The sequence below is a fragment of the Equus quagga genome, chromosome 10 (assembly GCF_021613505.1).
Source record: "Equus quagga isolate Etosha38 chromosome 10, UCLA_HA_Equagga_1.0, whole genome shotgun sequence".
Classification (NCBI taxonomy): Eukaryota; Metazoa; Chordata; class Mammalia; order Perissodactyla; family Equidae; genus Equus; species Equus quagga.
Genome location: NC_060276.1, coordinates 22,614,272 through 22,638,871, shown reverse-complemented (window position 1 = coordinate 22,638,871; position 24,600 = coordinate 22,614,272). Strand labels below are relative to the sequence as shown.

Genomic DNA, 24,600 nt, shown 5'->3' with positions numbered 1-24,600 from the left:
TCACACTGATTCCTGTAGATGTCCTGGTGACTTAGGAAGGTCTGGCAGAAAGTTTTGCAGAGCACCTGTTTTAAGCTAGTGGTTTTCACAACCTTGCATTCAAGCATTCCAAAGCCAAAGTGAAATTAAATTAATTTGACCCTTAAAAATTACATTTGTAATAAGGAGAACTAAAGACCATAAAATGAAGATAGCACAACAAAACAGAAATCAAATTAAGAGGCTGTCCTGAAGACCTTTAAGGTGAGGAGGCCCTTTTATGCATTGGGTGTTGTTAAATCATTCAGTTCATTTCACAGTGACTTGCTTTTGACGCAAGCTAGGATGAAATGTACCTCGTTGCTCCCTTGCATAATTAATATCATTCTGTAGTCTTCATCAGATAGGTCACCTCTGAATATAAAGCAATGCTGTTTTTCCTGAAAATCTTCTTGTAATGGATCCTCAAAACGTACATGAGGGATCAGGGAGGAGGGTCTGAAGAACTAATATAAGTGCTGTCCTTTAATGAACTTGACCTTACTATCTATCCTTCATTCATTCAGTTACTCCTGTATTCATTCTTTCTCCCATAAATTACATCAATAAATATCTAGTCACCCTTTTATTCAGTTTCCTGAGTTCCTATTACCACGGGACACTGTGTTAGGCACTGGGTTTGTGAAAATGAATAACAGGTTCTATCCTTAAGTTGCTCACAGTCAAGTGGGAAAACCTGGCACACAAGCAGATAAACCAGAGTGGAACAGACTGGCTACAAAAGTAGGATTTTCATTTTTAAAGCCTACAAGAGTTTTAATTTTAAAAATCTTTGTGTTAAAAAGGAAACTAGTGCATGCAATAAAACAAGTCCAGGCAGAACAGAAGGAAATACAAGAAAAAGTGACACTACTACCCCAACCACTCGATCCCTCTATAGAAAGACAAACAGTATTCACAGTTTCTTGTATTTCTTTTCAGCAACTTTCTTTACACATACCCACACGTACACACATTATTTTCATTCCTCTGCACCTTGTTTTCTTTCGCTTAGGGTATCTTGGGGATTTTTCCGTATCAGTGCCCACTCCTCGCTCTTTTTAATAACTAAGCGACATTTTATTATATGGATATAAGCCGCATGTACTTAACCAGTCTCTTCTCATGTACATTTTGTTAGTTTTCAGGTGACTGGTATTTCAAAAGAAACAAAGAACAATCTAATAAAAAGCTTTGTGTTTATCATTGTGCGATGCATTCCTGGAGATAGAAGTTTTGTATCACAGGCCGTGTGAATATTTGGACAAATATTTCCGAATTGCCTTTCAAAAATACAGTTTGTTTCAATTTTATTGTAGTACTAGGAAAGTCTAGCAATGGGAGCAACTAATTCTGCCTGGGAGACTAAGGCTGATTTTTCAAAGTGGGGGAATTTGAGTAGGGTACTAAGGAATGAGTTCACCAGGCAGAGAACGTGCATACGGACATTCTAGGTACAGAGAAACAAATTGAAGACACTTGAAGGAACACAATATTTTCAGAAAAAGTTGACGCATTCTTTGTAGCTGTAGAGTTTCACTGCCCTAAAATCCCCTGAACTCCACCTATTCTTCCTCCCTTCCCTTCCCCTAAAGCCATAGTGACCACTGATCTTTTTACTATCTCCACAGTTTTGTCTTATCCATAATGTCCCGTAGTTGAAACCATACGTTATGTAGCCTTTTCAGATTGGCTTCTTTCACTTAGCAATATGCATTTAAGTTTTCTCCATGTATTTTCATGGCTTGATAGCTCATTTCTTGTTGGTGCTGAATAATATTCCATCGTCTGGATGTACTACAGATTATTTATCCATTCACCAACCAATGGACATGTTGGTTGCTTCTAAGTTTTGACAATTATGAATAAAGCTTCTATAAACATCCACGTGCAGGTTTTTGTGTGGACATAAGTTTTCAACTCCTTTGGGTAAATACCAAGGGGTATGATTGCTGGATCCTAGGATAAGAGTATGGTTAGTTTTGCAAGAAACTGCCAAATTATCTTAAAAATGTCTGTACCATTTGGCATTCCCACCAGCAATAAATGGGAGTTCTTGTTGCTCTGTATCTTTACCAGCAGTTGGTATTTTCAGATTTCTGGATGATAACCATTCTAATAGGTGTCTAGTGGTATCTCATTGTAGTTTTAATTTGCATTTCCCTGATGACATATGCTATTTAGCATCTTTTCATATAATTATTTGTCATTTGTATGTCTTCTTTGGTGTGTTGTTTTTTATCGTTGAGGTTTAGCAATTCTCTGTATATATTTTGGATAACAGTCCTTTATTAAATGTGTCTTTTGCAAATATTTTCTCCTAGTCTGTGGCTTGTCTTCTAATTCTCTTGACATTGTCTTTAGCAGAGTAGAAGTTTCTAATTTTAATGAATCCAAATTATCAATTATTTTTCTTTCATGGGTCATGATTTTGATATTATATCTAAAAAGTCATTGACAAAGCCAAGGTCACCTATATTTTCTCCTACATTATCTTCTGAAATTTTCTAGTTTTGTATTTTATGACTAAATCTATGATTCGTTTTGAGTTAATTTTCATGAAAAGTGTAAGGTTTATCTTTAGATTCATTTCTTTCTCTCTTTTTTTTGTTTGCATGTGGATGTCCAATTGTTCCAGCATCATTTGTTGAAAAATTTTCTTTAAATTTTAATAATCTTTCTGCTTATTCTTTTGAGTATCTTGAGTGTTCTATATAGACAATCATACTGTCAGGCAATAATGAGAGTTTGTTTCTTCCCCTTTAACCTTATATTTTCTTTCTGTATCTCTCCCAAATACACTGGTCAGGGCCTCCAGTACTATGTTAAATTGATGTAGTGATAGGATGCATGCTATCGCATTCCTGATTCTAAAGGGAATGCTTTTTACATTTCACTGTAGAATATGATGTTTGTTGTAGGTTTGAAAGAAAATTTCATTCATATATAATTCACATACCATAAAATTCACCCTTTTAAAGTATATAATTCAGTGGTTTTCAGTACATTCAGAAAGTTGTGCAACCATCACCACGTTCCAATTCAAGAATATTTTATCACCACAAACATAAAACCTCTACTCATTAATAGTCACTACCCATTTTCCCTAACCCCCGGTCTCTGGAAACCACAATCTACTTTCTGTCTGGACATTTCATATAAATACAATCATACAATATGGGGCCTTTTATGTCTGACTTCTTTTACCTAGCATAATGATTTAAAGATTCATCCATGTTGTAGCAAGTATCAGTACTTCATTAGTTTTTATTGTTTTTATTAATTTTTATTTAGTTTTTACTTTATGGTATGGATATACCATTATTTTAAGATCAGTTCATTGCTGATGGATTTTCAACTTGAGTTGTTTCTACTTTTTGGCTTTTTTGAATAACATTGCTACAAATAATTATTGTACAAGTTTTTCTGTGTGCGTATGTTCCCAGTTCTCTCCGGTGTACACCTAGGTCATATTGGCAACTCTATATTTAACTTTTTGAGGAACTGCAAAACTGTTTACCAAAGCGGCTGTGCTGTAGATTTTGTAAATAGCTTTTTTTTTTAGTTACAGAAGTTCCTTTCCATATCTAGTTTGCTAGTTTATATTAAAATTGTGAATGGATGTTGAATTTTACCAATTTTTTCCTGCATTTATTTTGAGCTAATCATATGCTTTTTCCTCTTTAATTTGTAAATGTAGCAAATTATGTTAGATTTTCTAATGTTAAATCAGACTATCATTATTGGAATAAATCAAATTAGACTATAATGGTTTGACATTGATACATGTCTGGAATTCATGCATTAATAAGTTAGTTGGAATTTTTGCACTACTGTTGAGGACTGGGGGGTCCTATGATTTTTCTTTTCTCATTTTAACCTTTTCTTGTGTTGGTATAAAAGTTATACTGCTTTTATAAGATTGGTTTGGAGTATCCTCTCTTTTGCTATTCCTTTAAAGGTTAGAATACGCCATTTCTTGAATGTTTGATAGAACACTCTCATAAAACTGCCTGGGTTTAGTGATTTTTCTGTGTTAATACTTTTAAATACTGACTCCATTGCATAAAACAAATAAGATGTTTTATTTCTTCCTGCATCAGTTTCAGTAATTTTATTTCTTCTGTTTCACTCATGTTTTCAAAATATTAGGATAATCTTGTTCATGATATTCTCCGTTCATCTTTAATATCTGCTGCACTCATATTTATACCTTTACTGCTTTCTAATGATATAAACCTGGTCCAGGAATTCTGGTTTCCCCTACCTATTCAGGCAAAATCGTATCCTGGGCTGTAAGTATGTCTGAAATTGAGGAAAGAATGAGTTACCAGGAAGTCTGATATAACCTCACTCTCTTCTAATTCCAAAAGTAAATCATGATTATTTAAAAAATAAGTGATATGGAAACACATGATTTGAAAAGCTACAGTCTGTTATTATCCTTCCCTCAGGTGTAATCACTGTTAACACTTTGGATTATATTCTTCTCAGATATGATTTATTTATCTATTTCTATAGAACTGAGAGCATAGGAAATGTACTCTTTGAATATTTTACCATTTTTTACTTAATATATCCTAGATATATTGTCGTGGTCTAAATTCTAGAATTTAAGAGTATTTCTGATAGGTTGCATATTAGAAAGCCAATCTATTTTCGCTTCCACCACAACTCTTCTGTCTTGAATATTCCAGCTCATAGTAGCTTCCTTCTTTGACCTCCTTTAATATTTGTTTTATTATTTAATCCCTCTAAATCTAGCACTTGATTATATATCATCTTCCATTTTCCTTAATACATTAGTCTTTCATTGTTTCATACGCACCAGTCCCATACCCTTAGTAAGACTTTTTTTTCTTGTATACCACCGTCACAGTAAAAACACAGTGGAGCTCATTTACTCATTTAACTTCATTTGATCTTATAAATCTGGGCTTCTTGAATTCAGCAGGCAAAGGCGTTCACATCAAGTTCTCCTTATCTAATAATGTCTTTGCTCCACTCTTGAAGAAAGAAACCATGTTGTGCTCACATTCCGCACAGCCGCCAGCACATTGCCCAATCGCATTAAATGTTAAACAAGAAAAGCTGAGATATATTAAACATTGCCCTGCAGTTCATTCCATCTGCAGATGTCAGTATTTATTCTAACCAAAGCTTTCTCTGGCCTACAGTTGATTTTCATAAAGGGATTCATCTGTTCATCTGTCCCCTCATTTTAGGCCAAATGTGTTCACAGGCAGGGGTGGGGCCAACGGCAGAAATAGTCCAATATTTCTAATCATTCTATGTGTTCGTTAACAGATAGACGTATTCTTATGCCACATTTTTTAAAAAAGCTTTTCAATAGTTGATGAGCTTTCCCCATACATTTTCATTCATTCGTGCTACTCAACTTTAAGATACAGAGAGAGTATGTAATATACATAACATAGAATATATACTAAGTATATAATATATGTAATGTATTATATATGTATATAAAATATTCTCTATTTTAATGTTGGTAACTATCACTCGCACCTTTTGACATCCTCTGGAAGCTTTCGCCTTTCTGTACCTGAGAATGGCCTCAGGCACGAAGTAGCCTGTTCTAAAAAATCCCTCTGCATTGCTTGCCCGCTTATGCTACACTAAACTCTACGTGTTTTATTAATGTCCTTGTGATTTCCTTATCCTTCAAATAGCTGTATAACAGAATGTCTCTGCTACTGGTGAGAGGCAAATATTTTCTGCCACAAGAATTAAGTTCTGAATGTGCAATCTTCTCAACAGGAATGCCAAATGCATTTATGGTTCCCTCTCCAGTTATGTACACAGGCTTCTGACAGGATTGTGTCCAGATAGTTTTTGCTGAGGTGTAGAGTAAATGTCTTATAGGAAAAAGGATTTACAATTTGACGTAGACAGGAGCCTTCATGGCCAGCCGTGTGCTCCTCTATTTTTAGAGGAGAACTTTGAAACCCCTCCCACAGAACAGTGCTTAGAATAAATGCCAGTTCGTGGTGATTCTTAAGCTCCTCTGGCTTAGCTAAGATATCAGTTACCATAGTGAGACAGCAAATTGAGTCTTAGTACGTGAGACACTCTAAGTCAGAGTTCTCGATAAAACACCGCCAACCTTACTCTCCATGTGAAGCATGTCAAAAACAACATGTACTGCTCTACATGGCACCTGCTTCTTTACATGCTCTAGAAGCACATCAGACAAGCCTGCAATTCTTTCTTTGGTAGTCTTATTGTTGGGAAATGTGGAGAGAAAATGCACCTATTGCTGACATTAGAGGGATATAGATTCTTTTAGTGTAGCCAAAATATAAAGAACATTAAAAGTCTGATGGAAGTCATTTCAACTTTTTTTCTGTTTGTTTTCTAAGATTGACATTTGTTCTTTAAAAAAACAAAAACTAGGGGACAGTACTACGTGCTCTGCAAAAGGGAAGAATAAAGATGATGATGACTTCTGGTTAGGAATGACAGATTACATCTACGAAAATAATGAAAATTAGATAAAAATCATAAGATTGAAGAAAATGCAGGAGAAAAAAAACAATAGAAGAGTCGTGCAAATAACCTGAGGGGTAGTAACAGATATAATAGAACTTAGAAACCTGAAAGCTCGGTTTCTCAGAGGAGTGAAGGAACAGGATGGAGGATAGCAATGAAACAAGTAAATTTTTATGTTCAGAACCAAGGAAGGGTCAGAAATTACAAGTACTTGGTAGCTCTGGATTCTGGATGTGGGCATGGTTCAGAAAAAAAAAAACAAGAGAAATGTTTGATAGTCTATGTGAAGAGCACTTAGATCTCCAGATGTACTCCCTATTCAGACATAAAACAAGAGTGGTTGAAGCAAGGGGATACTGGACCTATGGATCATTGGCACAGCTGAGAATGAGGCTGCCACGACTGAAAACAGGTTATTATCTGGGAATCTACATCCTGAGTGATGGAATGCTCTCAGCCCTTTCTCTCTCAATTTCTAGAGCACTGGAAACCAGGATTAAAATCCCAAGAAAGGGATTGGTGGATGGATTTTTGCCTGGGCTGGTTGACTGACCCAGGAAAGATAATGCACATACAGAAATTACAGCCAGCTTTTAAGTGCTTTACTCTTAAAATTAAAACTTCTAAAATGGGGGCTGGCCCCGTGGCCGAGTGGTTAAGTTCGCGCACTCCGCTGCAGGTGGCCCAGTGTTTCGTCAGTTCGAATCCTGGGCGCGGACATGGCACTGCTCATCAGACCACGCTGAGGTGGCGTCCCACATGCCACAACTAGAAGAACCCACAACGAAGAATACACAACTATGTACCGGGGGGCTTTGGGGAGAAAAAGGAAAAAATAAAATCAAAAAAAAACTTCTAAAATGAAAAAAAGACCAAGACGAACAAACAAAAAAGTGAGTTTAGAGGTAACAGACAAAGTACAGGGAGAAAAACAGGATGTCATCATCATCATCATCATTATCAATATGCACAGAACAATAAAATAAATCGATCGAATGGTTGGAATAAAAAGCTGATGAAACTGCACAGAAAGTCTGTAAAATGTCCGACCTTGAAAACTACAGAAAAGATAAGAAAACAAATCAGTTCAGGAGGTCCTACTTCATCATAATAGAATTTCCATAAAAGCCTGAAAAGTAATCACAGGGGAGGAAATTATCAATAAAATAATGAAATGGAATTTCCCATAACTGAAGGACATGAGTTTCCAGAATGAAGGTGCCAACCAAATAAAATGAATGAAAGGAAACTTGTACAAAGGCACATTATCATAAAATTTCAGAGAACTGAAGCAATGAGAAGATTCTAAGAGCTTCCCTAGAAAAAACAAACCAAACCAACAGAAAAACAAAGAAAGTGACATATGAAGGATCTGAAACGGGAGTAAGTTTTCTCAATAGGAACACTGGCAGGTAGATAATATTAGAGAACTATTTTCAAAATTCAAAAGGAAAATTATCTCCAACCTAAAAGTTATATCCAGTTAAAGTATTAAACAAGTGAAAGGTGATGCTAAGATGATGTTGAAGATGATGGTTAAGAGAATTCCTCACATCTCAAACTAGGAAGTCAAGAGATAATATCTAAAACTAAAACTTAAGAAATACAAGTATAAGCGTGTTATTTAAAAATTGTGAGATAAATATGAAAAGAAACATCTAAAAGAGCTGAAAGCTATTAGTCTGGGAAATGGTACTTGAGAGGGGAGATGGGATGGGGAGGTAGACTGCTGGTTTTCTTTCTTTGACTTTTTAAGCAATGGTCATGTATATTTATAAAAAATAAAAACTACGTAAAAAAGAAATATGATGACTTCAAGGGGGATTAATTTTGAACCTCAACATCAACTCATCCCAGTTTTAACGTAACTGCATGACTGATATGAAGAACCTAGCTACCTTTAATTAATACAAACCTTTCCAGAATAATCCAACAGGTTTTTGATGCTTGACTCACTAAAGTGAGAGTGTAAGCTGGTTGAACACCAGTGATATAGACAGCTCCTAAATAATTTTGAGTTGCAAAAGTAAGCACTGGACTTTTAACTTCAGAAATGTCCTTTTGAGAAGTCTTCCTATCGAGCCTCCCGTAAAATCTCTGCTATTAGTTGGCCCAAGTAGATGGGGGACACCTCAGTTACCAGAAATTTCTTATTACTCTTCCTAAGAAACACACTATTCCAATAAAAAATACTAACTATAAGCCAACTCTGATTAAAACTCGATACAGAGAGGGGAGTTGGGATCTCTTATGTGTAATAATTTGGGTACTCTTCATGTATTGCCTGTGGGAAGGGATGGTATAAAAAACAGCCTGGAGCGAGGAAGCACTGACATCTTTCTGTGGTCAGTGTGGCACTCCCATATCCATTTTAACAAAACTGCTTTTGTAAAGTTTCAGCAGCAAATGTAGTAGACAAAGCACAGGCTTTGGCATCATACTAGACACCGGGTTGAAAACCAGCTTGGTCACGCTATGATTTTACATAAGACTTAACCTAAGCGTCAGTTTCCTCTGTATAATGGAGGGTGGAATAAGTACTACATTACAGAGCTAGTGTGAGTGTTAAATGCAATAATATATGTAAGGTGCTACACTACATGGCATATTAGAGTTCACTCGATGTTGTTTCTTCCTTCTTAAGATCACTCCAATTTGAAATTTATTCTTATGAGTAATTTATTTACTACAATTTATTTAGCCTCTAGTCACATCAGGGATGTTATTTTCTAAATCCTTATTTCTCCTCTTTTAAAGTTTAGGGAATGCTGCTGATACTATTTTACATTTAAATAGCCCTATCTTAGGCAGACCATAGAAGGAAAATACAGTGATTGAAATTCTCAAATTTGCAACATTACCGAAGACCTTATGGGAGAATATTTTGAAATACACAGCAACAGATGTTCAGCGCATCTTGACAAGTATCCATTATTGATAGAAACTTACTATGTAACTTTTAGGAACTATTTCCTTGGGCTGCAGCTTCTTATCTAAGTTTTGTCTGGATTTCAACAGGAGTCTTGAAACCCTCCAAGTGAGAGTCCCTCCCTCAAGTTCCTCCAATCTTACTCTACAAGTGTGAAGCATTTTAAAATCATTGTGTCCAGAGTTGTTATACCTTCTTTAAACACTTTTGAAGAAAAGTGTAGGTATAACGTAAAAGCCATACATTTGTAAAAACTTTCTTTCTTACATCTACAATATTACATTCTTTTCCTATGTAGACAGGGACTCTTGTATGCGTTTTTACTTCTACTTTATGATCTTCTCTGACAATTTTAATCTGTCTTCTCCCTTCTCTTGTGTATGAAATTTGCATTTGGCAAGGTCTCTGATAATCCAGTTCAATGTCTATTTATTGGTCATGTTCTTGGTATCTGGACCCATATTAGATGACAAAGAAAAGAGTTGCCCTCTAAAAGACCTACACAAAAAAGAAGAGATGGCTTAGATACACTGCTATTGGTTGACTCCTAAAAAATATTTGTCTTTACATATGTGAGAGAGACCAGGAAGATAATAATATAGCCTATAGTATGTGCTCAATAAATTTTAGCTATGATTCCCTCCCAGTATAATTAATTACATATTCTATACTTATTTACTATTATCTATTATTTGTGTTTAGGTTTTTTCTTATTTGGATTACCTTTTGTCTTCATCACACTTTAAGTTTGTTAGGATCACAGCCCCCAAAGGAACTCATTCCAGTTCAACTCTGGAGAACACTACACACAGTGATCTTCCCATATTAAGTTCTCTGTGGGTTGCTGTGGGTTATTGTGATGGAAATTGTATCTCTCCGTCCATAGTATAATCATATCCTGATTCTCTTCTTGTATTTCCAATTCTTTCAACATCACCTTGTTAGTTTTTTTCCCATCTAAATGTTGCCAGAGCCAGCAGAGTAAATGACTATATATGTGGAATCTTTGAGGTTCTCAGAAAGGTGTTTCTCTCTCTTACATACTGCCCCTCTTATTTTCCTAGCATTTTTTAGTTCACATAGCAGTATCACACTCATTATCTCAACTGATTACTACAAAATAGATTCTCCTTTGACAAATAAGAAAACTGAGGCTCAGAAACTCAAATGGATTGTCTAAGCCCATTCAGTTAGTAAATATTGAAGCTGGGATTAAAGCTCCAAACCCTAAGCAAGCTTCTTGCTCTTAGTATACTGTAATTTTTAAAATATGTATATTACTCAAAAGAAGAGATGATCTACTTCCTAAATGGCCTTCTGAAATGAAAAATAATAGAGATGACAACTGCATCTAAGGCCTATATTACCAAATCTTTAATATAAAAGATCTGAGTCTCTGTTTTTTGTTTATTTTTTTAAAGATTTTATTTTTTCCTTTTTCTCCCCAAAGCCCACCCGGTACATAGTTGTATATTCTTCGTTGTGGGTCCTTCTAGTTGTGGTATGTGGGACGCTGCCTCAGTGTGGTTTGATGAGCAGTGCTGTGTCCACGCCCAGGATTCGAATCAACAAAACACTGAGCTGCCTGGAGCAGAGCACGCGAACTTAACCACTCAGCCATGGGGCCAGCCCTAAGAGTCTCTGTTTTTTTGTAAAGTTTCCAGCTAGCTCAGGATGCTGCATCTCTGGCTCATGTTAGGGATGTTAAATATGGACCAAGACCTTGAGCACAAACGTGTTATGAAGTCATACATAGAGGTACAGCGCTCCTGCCCTATTGCATACTTCCTGTTGTGAATGTCAGTGTAAAGACTAGGGCAGCTAGATTGCTACTTTGAGCCCTCCTCCTTGATGACTGAGAGGAGCTTTTCCTTTTCTTATCTATATTTTTCTTCTGGCTATGATGCCTTTTTCTCCTACCCGCTTCCAATTCCATTCTTTCTTTCATTTCTCAGGCCAACCTTGTTTGGTCAACTGCCTTAAATTTCTCATTTCGTCTCCAAAGGGAAAAAAAAGTCAGGAAGGGGAACAGAGAGGGGGAAAATGACTAGATCTCAAGGACTGAAATCCTTATACTCCATTTTCCATTTCAAACCCAGAAAAGATCATAGAAAAACCTCAGCTTGTATTTTCTATTAAGGATACAACACAGCAAAAAGACGACTCCAGAAAGATCTAATTTAGGTAAAACTCACACAAGACTAGTTTGAGTCTTGGGAAAGTCAGAAGATTTCATTTCCTCAGCGGGCTTCTAGTTCTGTCTGAGACACTGGAATAATTCGTATTAATGTTGATAGTCTCACTCTTTCAATCCGTATAACAGAGAGGAAAATAGTCCAGCTACCTCTTCGACAGAGAGATGTGAAAATTGGTCAGCAGTTCTCTTGGTTGGCCCTACACAAGCCACTGAGGCATTTTTCCTTTTATAGAACTTAAAAGCAACTAGGGCTTTGAAAATTACCAAATGAAGCACTTCATAGTAGATTTTCCTTGGAAGCAGAATATCAGTAAAGAAAGTAAGATGGCAGCCTCTTGGACAATGTATATTAGTACAGCCCAAGGCTATCTAAAGAAGAGTTTCTAGGTGGAATGAGGTTCTTTTAACAGGTGGAATACAATTTGAAAGTGTTAGTAGTGGGGAAGGGAAGAGTGGAATAGGTGGTAATTGGAGAGAAGAATTTGTACTGTTCTGATGGTTAAGTGGCAGGTTTTATTTTAGTATAGCATATCCAAGGAAGCCTTCATGATCATAATGGGACCTTAAAATACCTCATGTAAAAATTGTGTCTTTGCCTTGAAGCACGAATTTTAAGTGGTTCAAGGATTAGCCATAGCTCATTAGAAATTCTGTTGGTAAGAGAGGCAGGTCCCTGGACTTGCATTTGAAAATAGTTCATTCAACAAATTTCCAAGGATCCCAATGCACAGCTAGAGCTGTATAATATGATCAGTAGCAGTTTATAGGAAAATAGAAGGGGCCATGAAAATTAGACTTTGTAACATCTAAGATAGCAATAAACAGGGAGAGGTGAAACTGCCCTTTGCATCTTAGAATTTCAGAATTAACCACACTCTAATTTCTATGATATGCAAATAAAAGAGAGAGATAAGCAAATCTGTATACCATCTACCTTGTGGTTAGATTCTTGTTAAGGTCTTAACTTTTTTTTCAGTACCTTTTTAAAAGGCCTTCTGATCCATTCTCTCACCATTTTGTCTACCCAAAGAATAACTGTAACTCAGATTTCAATGATTATATTTAAGGCGTTTGAGAAACTGAGGCTTGTTCATTATTAATAAATCTCACGGCAAATGAAAGCCAGCCATGTGCTGGAAAAAGTGCGCTGGGCTATAAATCTGGAGACTTATATTTTGACCCTTGCTCTGCCTCAAGCATATGTCTCAATCTCTCTTTCTCTCTCTCTCTCCCTCATTTTTGGCTTCAGTTTCACATTTTGTAAAATAAAGAGAATCAATTAGATGTTCTTTAGGGTCTCTTCTAGATATAAAGTTATATGAGCCTATGGCCCTATTAAAAATATAAGTATCAAAGGGCAAGCTGTAGTACAAGCAACAGCCAGGAAAAGTACCATCTTTAATATGGCAAAAAGCAAACAATAAAAAGTGTACATTGGTAAAAAAACCATAGTACAAATGAGATTTGTTGAGATTCTACAAATATCTCTTTTATGTTGAAATTAGCTCATCAAAAGAAATGTACTATTAATATTAAAAAAGTAACTCTGCTGTTCCATGCACTAGGAGGCACTACAGATTTCTGTATTATGGTCGTTTGATAACTGGTAATCACAATTAATGAGAAGAGATTCAGCAATTCAGTGTACTAAGATGAGGATTAGAAAGTCATACACATTGTGAAGGAGGGGAAAATTCCTCCCTTCCCCTCTTGGTTCTTATGGCTGGTCTAATGATTAACATGACATAAGGCAAGTTAACAAGAGAAAAATCGAAGTTTAATACGTGCACACAAGGAATTCACATAAGCATGAAGAATTCCAAAAACAGTCAGGCAAAATGAGGTATATATGTCACTCTAGATTATGGAGAAGGGGCGGGGGTCTGGGCATTCAAAGGGAAAGGAGGCAATTTACAGGAAGATGTAAAGAGTTAAAGTTTGGTAAACAAATGTTTGTTGGGCCATCTACAGACAATGGGACACAGAGAGGACTTTGATCAAAGAAGCCTTGCTAGATTCCCCTCCATCTACCACACCTGGTTCATACTATGCTACAGCTGTCTATGGTGATAGCTTCTTCCTAAAACAGGCTTTCTATCTTAAAATCTTTTAGACGGTTGAGGGAAGGTCAAAATTTCTTCCTGAGTCTTTTGTTCTTAAAAGTAATCAGCCCAAAATAACTCTCAATCCAAAGAGACATATTTCGGGGTGGTAAATTCTGCTCCCCTACAACACAAATAGAAGAAGAGGATGCACTTAAATAGACAAAAGACTTGTCTACGTACAAGCTTATGTTTTGCTAGGGCTAGGCATTTCCTTAGCCTGGCACTATGGTCCTGAACAGAAAAGACTTTAAGGCAGACCTTTCAAAAATATATACTCCTTGCCTGCACTAATGGGCTCAGTGAGGGTAGATTAATTAGTTTCAGTCTTCAGCTGTAAAATAACTGAGTCATGTAGCATCCGCAGCCAGAGGAGATTACATATGAATCTGAAAGTTGAAAGAAGCCTGTTCTGCTTGTTGGTGGTCATGGTCTCAGTTTGGGGCCACAAGTTCTTTGATTCGAGAGACTGTATCTTATTTATCTTTGTATCACCACATAGTCTCTTACAGAGTATCTGGCATAGAGTCTCATAAACTGTAGGCAGTAATGCTGTCATGTTAATCAATAAAGAAGTACTTGCATTTTCAGGATTCAAAGCTAGTAAAAATTTGGCTATTATATACTGTGCTGAATTTTAGTGAATACATAAGATGTGTTTATAATTAATATGTTAGATGTCTAAAAACACACTGACATACCTAAGAACCCTCGAAAGTTTCTTGACTATTTTAAACATACTCAAATAAATCCAATTTACACAGTTAATTTACTCAGAAAATATTTTTTTCTACACAGGTAGTTAAAAAGGTTATCTATCTAACTTATGTGTGAGTTATTAATAACTTATATTGGAAGTGTTTGAATTTGTGATATTCTACAAATATCTGGACTTGAATCTTCCACATTGAGGGAGGGTTGTTTACAGTTGGGAAAGGCAGCTTTATATGCACAGTCTTTTGACCCCCACTCAACCACATAAGAATGGGCCTTGGGCCTGCAACAATTCCTTACCAAGAGATAAAGAGCCCACACAGCCTCTGCTGGGCTGATCACCTTGTGTGAGAAAATCCTTCCTTCTTTAATACCATTTCAATGGTTCTTCCTTTCTTGTGCTCAAGCAAGTATTTCAAAGGCCCTCAGGCACACTCCCAGCTTTCAGTGTTTCAGACTCCTGGGGGAGGGAGAGAGGTCTTTGTTCTGTGGCATGAGAGTGGTGCTTGTAGGCCAATTGCCTTGCTAATTGTTTTGTGTTGGCTACTGGGGCCACCTACTAGCCATGAGGGACTGATGTCCATTAGTGGAACTGATCTTGCTGTGTCTCTTCTCTAGGTAGGTAAAAGCTTTGTCCATTCAGGGCTTGGCTATGTTGTGTTTTACTTGGCGACTCCAATACCAAGATAAAGCAGGCAGAGGTGTTGGACTTTCTATACCTGGTGGCTGGTATTGTGATGATATTTGATACTCCTTCATGTAGTTAAAGTTTTTCCCAGGCATTGGTTACCAGTGCTTGGTGTTCTTCCTGACGTTTATAGATAGTGATGATGAGATGATACTCATGTAAATTATAACAGTAATCATAAGGATTTCAAAAATCAAATACCACTGTCTGTATTTAACATTTCTTCCTATGCCAAAAAAAATCAATTTCTTAAGGATCCATGTTTAAGTGTGAGTTAAAAACAGTATGAATAGATAAAAGCTTTAGTTAAAATGTGAAATAATTGATTATAAAAGATGAGAATACAAACTTAGAAATATCCATATTTTCCTGAAATTCACAGTACAGAAAGAAACTATAAAATTAGTTGTCTTACTTGACAAATAAAAATGACAAGCAATAGGATATATTGGAGTATATAAGGAAGCCATTTGGTATAAACCTAATTCGGCCTGACTTTGTTTTTCCAAAAGGGCCTGACTGTGGCCATTGAGCATGCATTGTATATCTGCTTATGAGATAAAGGTGCAACTTCCCTCCCCCTCCCAACGTTGGCATCTCCTTAAAGGTTAAGCATCTTGCTTTAGGCTGGGAATTGATTGCAGCGCTCATCTGTGACCGCCCAACTCGAGGCAACAGACCTGCCACCCTGTGGGGTTCACCAAGACAACAGGCCTATCTGCTGTTTCCATCAATCGCTGTGCTGACAGAGCAGGCTCATGACTATTGTAAAAGGGACATTTCAATCATATGTGAAACATACTCTTTGAGGGTAGATAACCACCCTGTATACCCCCACTTCTTTGTGATGAGGATTTTAGGCTGTCTAATTTTAAAACTGCAGATGAGAAGCAGGCTCCGAGGAGTGGAATTTGCTTGCCCTTTGATCAGAGACAGTTGCATTTTTGAAGGAAATCTCCATGCCTCCCTCTCTGTGCCAGGAGGAAGGGGGGATGGCCTTATCTCTGGAAACTCTTAATGGGGAAGGCAAGAACTTAGGTTGCTTGCTGTCTGGCAACCTCATGTAACTGACCCCCCACCCCAAAATCCTCCTTTGTCTTTAGCTGAAGATAATATTTGAGAGGTGACTTCTGCCGTTTACTCAATCCGGTTTGATTCTTATCTAAAAGTTGTGGGACCGCCCAATGGCCGGACCCTACTGGCACTGGTACCATTTTAACTTTTTTTTTGTCTCGTAAAGAGATAACTCACATACCTATGCCTTAAATTTAGCTCTAACCCTCAACTTGGGGCAGCAGAAGCTCTGACTGCCCATGGGTCCTGTCCCCATGCTATTCTATACTATTCTCTAAATAAAAGAGCACTACTGCCAGATCTTAAGAGTCTAAGAAATCTTTCTTTCGACTTCTGGGCTCACCGACCCCGCATCACTTGGAGTGCTCTGTTCCTTTGTGGAAAGACTCTCCCGGGTTATAATCCTCAGATTTAAGGTCAGAATAAACTCACCCAAATTTTCATTTATAGGTTGGTTTTGGATTATTTTCGTTGACATACTTAATGCTTGAAATTTTAAATTTGGGGAGCCAGCCGTGAGGCATCATTTTTACCTGTCTTCTTTAGTCATGGCAAAATCCTCTGCATATCAAGTTGACTGCCTTGCATATCTCCTTCAGGTTCATATTTAATGCACTCAGAAGACCCAAAGTTTCGAAGTTCCCAAGGAGCCACTAGATTAGAGCCAATCTGCCGTTGCCAAACCCGAGTACCTAACTAGGACTTCTAAACAAGTATTAAATATTTCATTCTCTAGAAAAATACCTTGAGTACTAGTGATTTTAAGTTGCAATAGCATGCCCATGTTCTATTTCTTATTTCTCATTATATAGGTGCATTAGAAAATTCTTGCTTAAGAAAGTTTAGACTTCTATGCACTGTTCTCCTTATCACATCCCTTTTCCTTTGTAACATGCATCCTTTTGGATCCTAAATCAATAAAACTACCAATAATGAATGTGATCAGTCTAACTTTTGGTGAAAACTGGCATGAAGAATGCTTATATATGACATTCAAGGAATGAAAATTACATAATGCTTGCGATAATAGCATAATTACTCAGCACTTGATGTAAGCAAACAGAATGGAACTTACGGAGGACTTTAATATTATTTCAGCCACTCCAGAGGTACAAACTTTTCAAATATCTTCAGTGGTTATTCCCACATTTCCATAGATGACTTAATTTTATTCCTCCCCATGTAGAGTATTGATGGGAGTAGATGAGATCAAAAGGAGACTGGAAGTAGGAATAAATAGTCAGTGTTTTAGGCATAAAGACAGTCTATCCTGGCTAAATTAAATGTATTGGTGTAATATGTACTTGCAAAAGCCACACATTTTGCTAGGAATCTTGTAAACAATCTACATATGAAAATGTCAGTGTCTGAGACTGCTACTGCAGGTTTTAAGGTGACTGTATTGAAGCCACCGTGCATACAGCCAGGTGAGCAATCTGAAGATGGATTGATGGGGGGGACAAAAAGACACTTCATATGCAAAAACTCATTTCAAAGCCACCCGAATTGCTAACACTCTTTGTCTTACAAATGTGAAGCTATACTTCCAGTGAACAAAACAAAGTACTAAAATCCATTAGAAAGTATTTGTGAAACATTCAGGCTTTGAGGACTTGGTTTTGATTATTCGAAAGGAAGAGAAAGGACATAAAATGGATTTCCACCTGAATAGGGGTTTGTGCCCGGGCCACCACAGTTCATTTGAAATTAGGGCCAACAGTAATAAATGGTTTAAGTTCGCTCTTCATTTTGACCAGAATGATTGGCAAGTCTATGAACAAATAGGTTATTTTCTATAGAAGGGCTATGATCCATCTACTTTCTATTGCCAGATTTGAAATCTCTTCATATTTTGGTTGAACTACAAACCTTTGCACACTGACTACACAAACATATCCTATGACCATGGGTTAGTGCTGGTGATTAGTGAAAATAATTACTCATTATAATGCCCGTAAGGAAGTTACTACCACCAGATAACCAGCCCCCAGCTGCCACTGACTCCCAGCAGTCTGGTTACCCAAGGGCTTATCTGGAGTGAAAGAACCCCGGACTTCCCCTTTGTTTCTCTGAAACTCCTCTTCCCAAACCCCTTAGCTCTATAAAGACCCCTCTTCTGTCTTCTTTCATTAAGATGGATTTGAGAGAACCTATCCTCCTGCCTTCTCATTTTGGACAATTCAAATACTTCCATCTCCAAGCACTGGTCCCTCAGTGATTAGCTCACTGTGCATCAGGACACAAACTTGAGATTAAGAGGTTTGGTAACAGTTCTATTGCCTGACATTCTCATGCATGTATTCTGACTTGTCTCCTACTGGATGCACTACTATTTCCACTTCATCCTCTTAGAGCTAACATGAAACAACACCAAATAGTGGCAAATATGGCACTATCTTAAAACAGAAACTTGAATAAAACCAAGCTCAAGGGTGACTCAGACATATAGAAAAATGAGTCAAGCTCTACAACACATTTAACCATTCTTCTTTTAGTTTACCTTGAAAAATCATATCTCATACTTCTCTTAAAAAGTCACATCTCATATTAGTACATGATTGACTTTGTTGCTAACTAGTTACAATAAGGCACTAATGTTAGATGGCCAAACACAAAGGGTGCTCATAGAAACTGAGCTGACTATACCTCAAATTTATAGTCCTAAAGTGGATTATTAATATAGTTATGAATAGGGCCACACACAAAGAGACATTCATGTTTACATGGCATTTACTAATTGAAAACAGACATCCTATCAAAAATCCATCCATAGAAGCTTGCCATAGAGAAAGTTCTAGCTATGCTGTTGGATCACTAAATATATAAATCCTCCTCTTCTATTTAGAAGAATTTTGATAGAAAAAAACATTTGAGAAGATCTGTATCAGCAGCCAGATACACTCAAAATGCATGATGTAGGAAGGTGCGGAATACTTTATTGAATTATCACTTTTCAAGCTGTCTCTATATTGAGCTACTAAATTGATAACTTTTTACTAAATTATAAAATTAAGTTACATTGTGGAGGGAAATATCCCTCCAACTGGTTTTATAGATTTTTTTAATTGAGCATCTTTTTTCTGAGGGAAAATGTAAGAAACTGTACTGACTGGTCATTATGATACATTAAAATAATTAAAATTACAATAATTAAAATAATACATTAAAATAAAATAATAGATGATCTGAATGTTAAGATAATATAGCATTAAACACTTCTTGGCATCACAATATTTCAAAACCGTGGGTGTGATAGTTAGTTCTCTCTCTTGCATTATTATGCACATTCCTAAAACATAAACCTAGTGGCACTGTAGGCTAAGAGATTCTCAGTTTTGCATTCCTTCTGCCTTTTTAATCTAGATGATAATCAGTAGAAAAGTCATGCCAATTCAGAGTTAGAAATCAGACCTTTTCTAAGACCATGGTATGGTGTTTTTTTAGCAAAATGTTTTTACCTACTTTGCCTAATCCTATTTTAAATACTCTAATTTTAAATAGCTCACAGGGCAGTACTTGTAGCTTTTACCTTGATATAACTGATTCCATACTTAATTAAATTTTATGGCAGCTCAGATCTGAAAAAGCAATCTATTGCTCCCCTGTCAGACTTAGAAAAGACTGAGGTGTCAAAGTGCACACTTCTTGGTCCATACTAAATTGATGGCTGTGTCTACAGGAAACCAATACACCAGATGATTGAGCCTTTTCTATAAATTCAGAAAAATTTAAAGAAACTATCCAACTTGATAATTTAGGGCTAGAATAGTCAAAAATTAGTTTTTTCAAGTGGGTTTCATAAGGGGTTTTGTAGATATATTATGCATGAAAGCAGACTATTATCACATTTATTCCACATTGTTTGGATCAACATAACATTCACCTTTTTAAAAATGACTTTATTTTTTAAGAGCAGTTTTAGATTTACAACAAAATTAAGAGGAAGGTACAGAGATTTCTCATAGACCACTACCACCACACATGCATAGTTTTCTTTATTATCAACATCACTTACCAAAATAGTACATTTTTTACTAAGGATGATACATCCTAATCACCCAATGTCCATAGTTTACCTTAGGGTTCACTCTTGGTGTTGTACATTCTATGAGTTTGGAAAAAAGTATAATGACATATATCCATCATTATAATATCACACAGAATATTTTCATTGTCCTAAAAATCCTCTGTGCTCTGCTTACTCATCCCCCACCCCAATCCCTGGTAACCACTGATCCTTTTATAATCTCCATAGTTTTTCCTTTTCCAGAACATCATATTGTTGAAATCATATGGTACGTAGACTTTTCAGATTGGCTTTTTTCACAGAGAAATATGAAATTTAAGGTTTCTCCATGTCTTTTCATGGCTTGATAACTCATTTCTTTTTAGTACTGAATAATATTCCATTGTCTGGATGTATCAGTTTGTTTATCCATTTACCTACTGAAAGACATCTTGGTTGCTTCCAAGCTTTGGCAATTATGAATAAAGTTGCTATAAACATCCATGTGTAGGCTCCTGTATGGACATAAGTTTTCAACTCCTTTAGGTAAATACCAAGGACCATGATTGCTGGATCCTATGGGAAGAATACGTTTAGTTTTGTAAGAAACCACCAAACCGTCTTCCAAAGTAGCTGTACAAATTTCCATTCTCACCAGGAATGTAACAGAGTTCTTGTTGCTCCACATCCTTGTCAGCATTTGGTGTTGTCAGTGTTCTGAATTTTGACCACTCTAATAGGTGTGTAGTAATATCTCATTGTTGTTTTAATTTGCATTTCCCTGATAAAATATGACTTGGATCATCTTTTCATATGCTTATTTGTTATCTGAATGCCATCTTTGGCAAGGTATCTGTTAAAGTCTTTGCATCATTTTTTAATTGTTTTTTTTTAATTATTAAGTTTTAAGACTTTTTTTTATATTTTGGATAACAGTCTTTTATAGATGAAAGATGTGTCTTTTACAAGTATTTTCTCCCTATCTGTGGCTTGTCCTCTAATTCTCTTGATATTGTTTTTCACAGAGCAGAAGTTTTTAATTGTAATGAATTCCAGTTTATCAATTGTTTCTTTCATGGATTGTGTCTTTGGTGTTGTATCTAAAAAGGCATCACCATACCCCAGGTCATCTAGGTTTTCTCCTACATTATCTTCTAAGAGTTTTATAGTTTTGTATTTTATATTTAGGTCTATGATCCATTTTGAATTAGTTTTTGTGAAGGGTATAAAGTTTATATCTAGATTCATTTTTTTTGCATGAGTATGTACAATTGTTTTAGCACCATTTGTTGAAGAGACTATCTTTCCTCCACTGTAAGATTCACATTTTTTGTTAATTTAGATATTGTTTCGGTGATGGCAGTAGAAATTGGTACTCTGTTCTCTCACTTCAGATAATAACTGCATTTCTATTTTCTTTTTATTACAAATCAATAATGCAATTAGCATAACAAGATCCCCAGAATTATTTACACAATTATTGCTTTTATTAAGAAAAGAATCTCCACATAAAATGTAAAACAGCTTGAAACAAAATCATGAAACAAGTTCCAGAAAAGCACTCTCCAGAGAAACAAAATAGTGTGCCTTTTATGCAACCTGTTTTCTTTAAAATTTCGTAACAACTAAAGATAGACTAGCACCAACCAAAGCAAGGAACTCACTATTCACTGAAAGAATCAACACAATCCAGTTTGGGCCCCCAAAAGAAAATGTACCGTCCTTCAGTTACATTGACACTGTTTTAGACCATTAATTCCCTTATTTTGTTTAACTTATGGAAAAGCAACGTTAGTACATGAGTAAGAAACTAAGAAGTCTGACCATGCATATATACCACTTACTATTTCAACCAAATTACAATTATAATCAACATAATCTGATGTATATTTAATTGCATTCATAAATTGTTTGCAGGATAGGTAGACATAAATTGTAAGTAGTTAGCATACATAATGCTAATTGATTAATATTACCTTTACATAGACACATCCTACTCTCTCTCTCTCACAGACACACACAGACACACACACAGACACACACACATGTTTCTTGTCTTACTTTTAGATCTCCAATTTTTCAAACAATTGTTTCATTATTTGAATTTCATAGACAGTGAGAGGCAGTGGTGGGGATTCATATTAAGAAAGATCACATAGATTGATAACTGTGAGAAATACAAGCATAAGGAAGCAGAATGAGGTACGTTTAGGTGGATAGTTAGTGTTGAAAGGTCTTGGCACATAGGTAGACAATGAAATATGGCAGCCAGAAGTGGGGTTCGAAGATCTGAGTCTATAACAAAATCCATAATTAACGCATGGCAGCACCTGGAAGCAGATAGAGCAACAGGGTAGTCTCAAGTCTGAAAAGGGGCCATGTTCTTAGGTCAAAAAGGGACTCTGATTGCAAGATTAAAGGGATTCAGGTCCAGGTAATATTGGGATAACTACTTCAGAAGTAATACTTGAAGACTCATCAGAATATACGTCTGGTATGAAAAAGAAGCCAAAGTGACTTTTCTAAATATAAATCAGAGCATTTCTTGCTCGACATTTCCAGCAGTTTTCTATCACACTCAGAATGAAATCTAAACTCTTTGCCATGGCTTACAAGGCTTACCTTGACTTGCCCTACCGCTACCCCATCTTTTTGATATTCCTTAGAACACGCCAAACTCACTCTCATCTCTGTGCTTTTGGAGTTGCTGTACTCTTTGCCTACAACTGTGGCTCATTCCTGTAATTAATTAAGGCCTCTGCTCAAGTATCACCTTCTCAGTGATGTCTTCTCTGAGAACCCTATCTAAAATAGCAACCCACCACTCTTGAATCCATTACTACTCTATTGTTCTTTGTCCATGACATTGTTGAATATATTTATTTGTTTATTTTGTACCTCCTCCATTAGAATATCAGTTCCATGAAGGCGGAACTTTCTGTCGATTGTGTCACTGTTGTATCACTAGCTCCAGAGTGAGAATTACTGCTACAAAGCTAATGAAACTTAAACTTTAGGGATTCTCATTTGCATAGGGCCCTGTCAATGTCCTGCATGTAATTTTGATTTATAATTTCATAGTCGTCTTTGCAAAGTGGGTCTATCATCATTGTGTAAGCTTTAGATCCCACTAACCTCTGCTTAGCATCCAGTGCCTGGAACTTCATAAGCCCTTAATAAATTTTTTTTTTGAAGGAGAGTTTATATTACTTATGTACAGAAAACTCAACCGCGTGCGCTCAGCCCATCTTGGTGGCCAGTTCTTTAGCCTTTGCCATCTCCAGCTTGGCGATGTGAGCCACCGATTTTGGACCCAAGACGTTGCCTCCCCAGTAACGGCCGATCTCGTTGTATCTGTCGTTGTAGTTGGTCCTGATAGCTTCCACCAGCTTAGCCAGAGCTCCTTTGTCTTCCGAGTTGACTTGTGTGACGGCGACGGTGGTACAGGTCTTCCTGTGGACCAGACGCCCCAGCCGGGCCTTGGCCTTGATGATGCAGTAGGGCACCCCCATCTTCCGACACAGGGCAGGAAGGAAGACGACCAGCTCGATGGGATCCACGTCGTGTGCGATCACTACCAGCTGAGCCTTCTTGTTCTCCATCAAGGTGGTGACAGTATTGACCCCTGCTCGAAGGACCGGTGGCCTCTTAGTGGGGACATCCCCTTTGCCAGCAGCCTTCTTCTCAGCCCGGGCCAGCAGCCTCTGCTTCTTCTCTTGCTTTGTCTCTGGTCTGTACTTGTGGGCCAGCTTGAGCAGCTGAGTAGCTATCTGGCGGTCCAGGGCCTGGGTGAACTTGTTGATCGTGGGAGGTACCTTGACCCGCTTATAGAGGATCGCCCTCTGTTGCTGCAGCCAGATGTAGCGCGGCCATTTGACGAAGCAGGTGACGTCCCGTTTGGGCTGGATGCCCTGTCCGATGGCGAAATTCTTGGGCCTCTTCTTAAACAGCGGGTTCACCACCTTCTTGGTCTCCTGCTTCTTCACGACCGCAGGGGCCGGGGCCACCTTCTTTCCCTTGGCCTTCTTCCCTTTCGGCATCTTGGGCGGCTGGAGGAGAGAGGCATAAGCCCTTAATAAATGTTTTTTGAATGAAAGAATAAAAATGAGTGAATATTTTAAATACATTAGAATAAAAAGATTAATGAACTCTTTCCTTGATAGCAAGTTTTGATAAGTGCTTGGCTTGATTGAAGGGCATAAAGATGTTGAGTGTCCATTGAGGATATGGCTGCTCTGAAAGACAAGGAAGAGACGCTAGAAGAGGATGCTGTAGGCTCTAAGTAAATTTTGGTTAATTCATAAATACTCCTAGAGTCGGGATACTAAATTAGGCCAGTGGTATACATTATGATTTACTACC

General features: G+C 37.0%; 1 protein-coding gene across 1 annotated transcript; it reads right to left on the bottom strand.

Moving 5' to 3' along the window:
- Nucleotides 1–23,477: 23,477 nt before the first annotated feature.
- Nucleotides 23,478–24,301, bottom strand: LOC124245825 (60S ribosomal protein L7a-like). The gene has a single exon (XM_046673588.1). It carries the CDS (start codon nt 24,276–24,278, stop codon nt 23,478–23,480), a length of 801 nt encoding a protein of 266 aa, XP_046529544.1. The 5' UTR covers nt 24,279–24,301.
- Nucleotides 24,302–24,600: the final 299 nt, after the last annotated feature.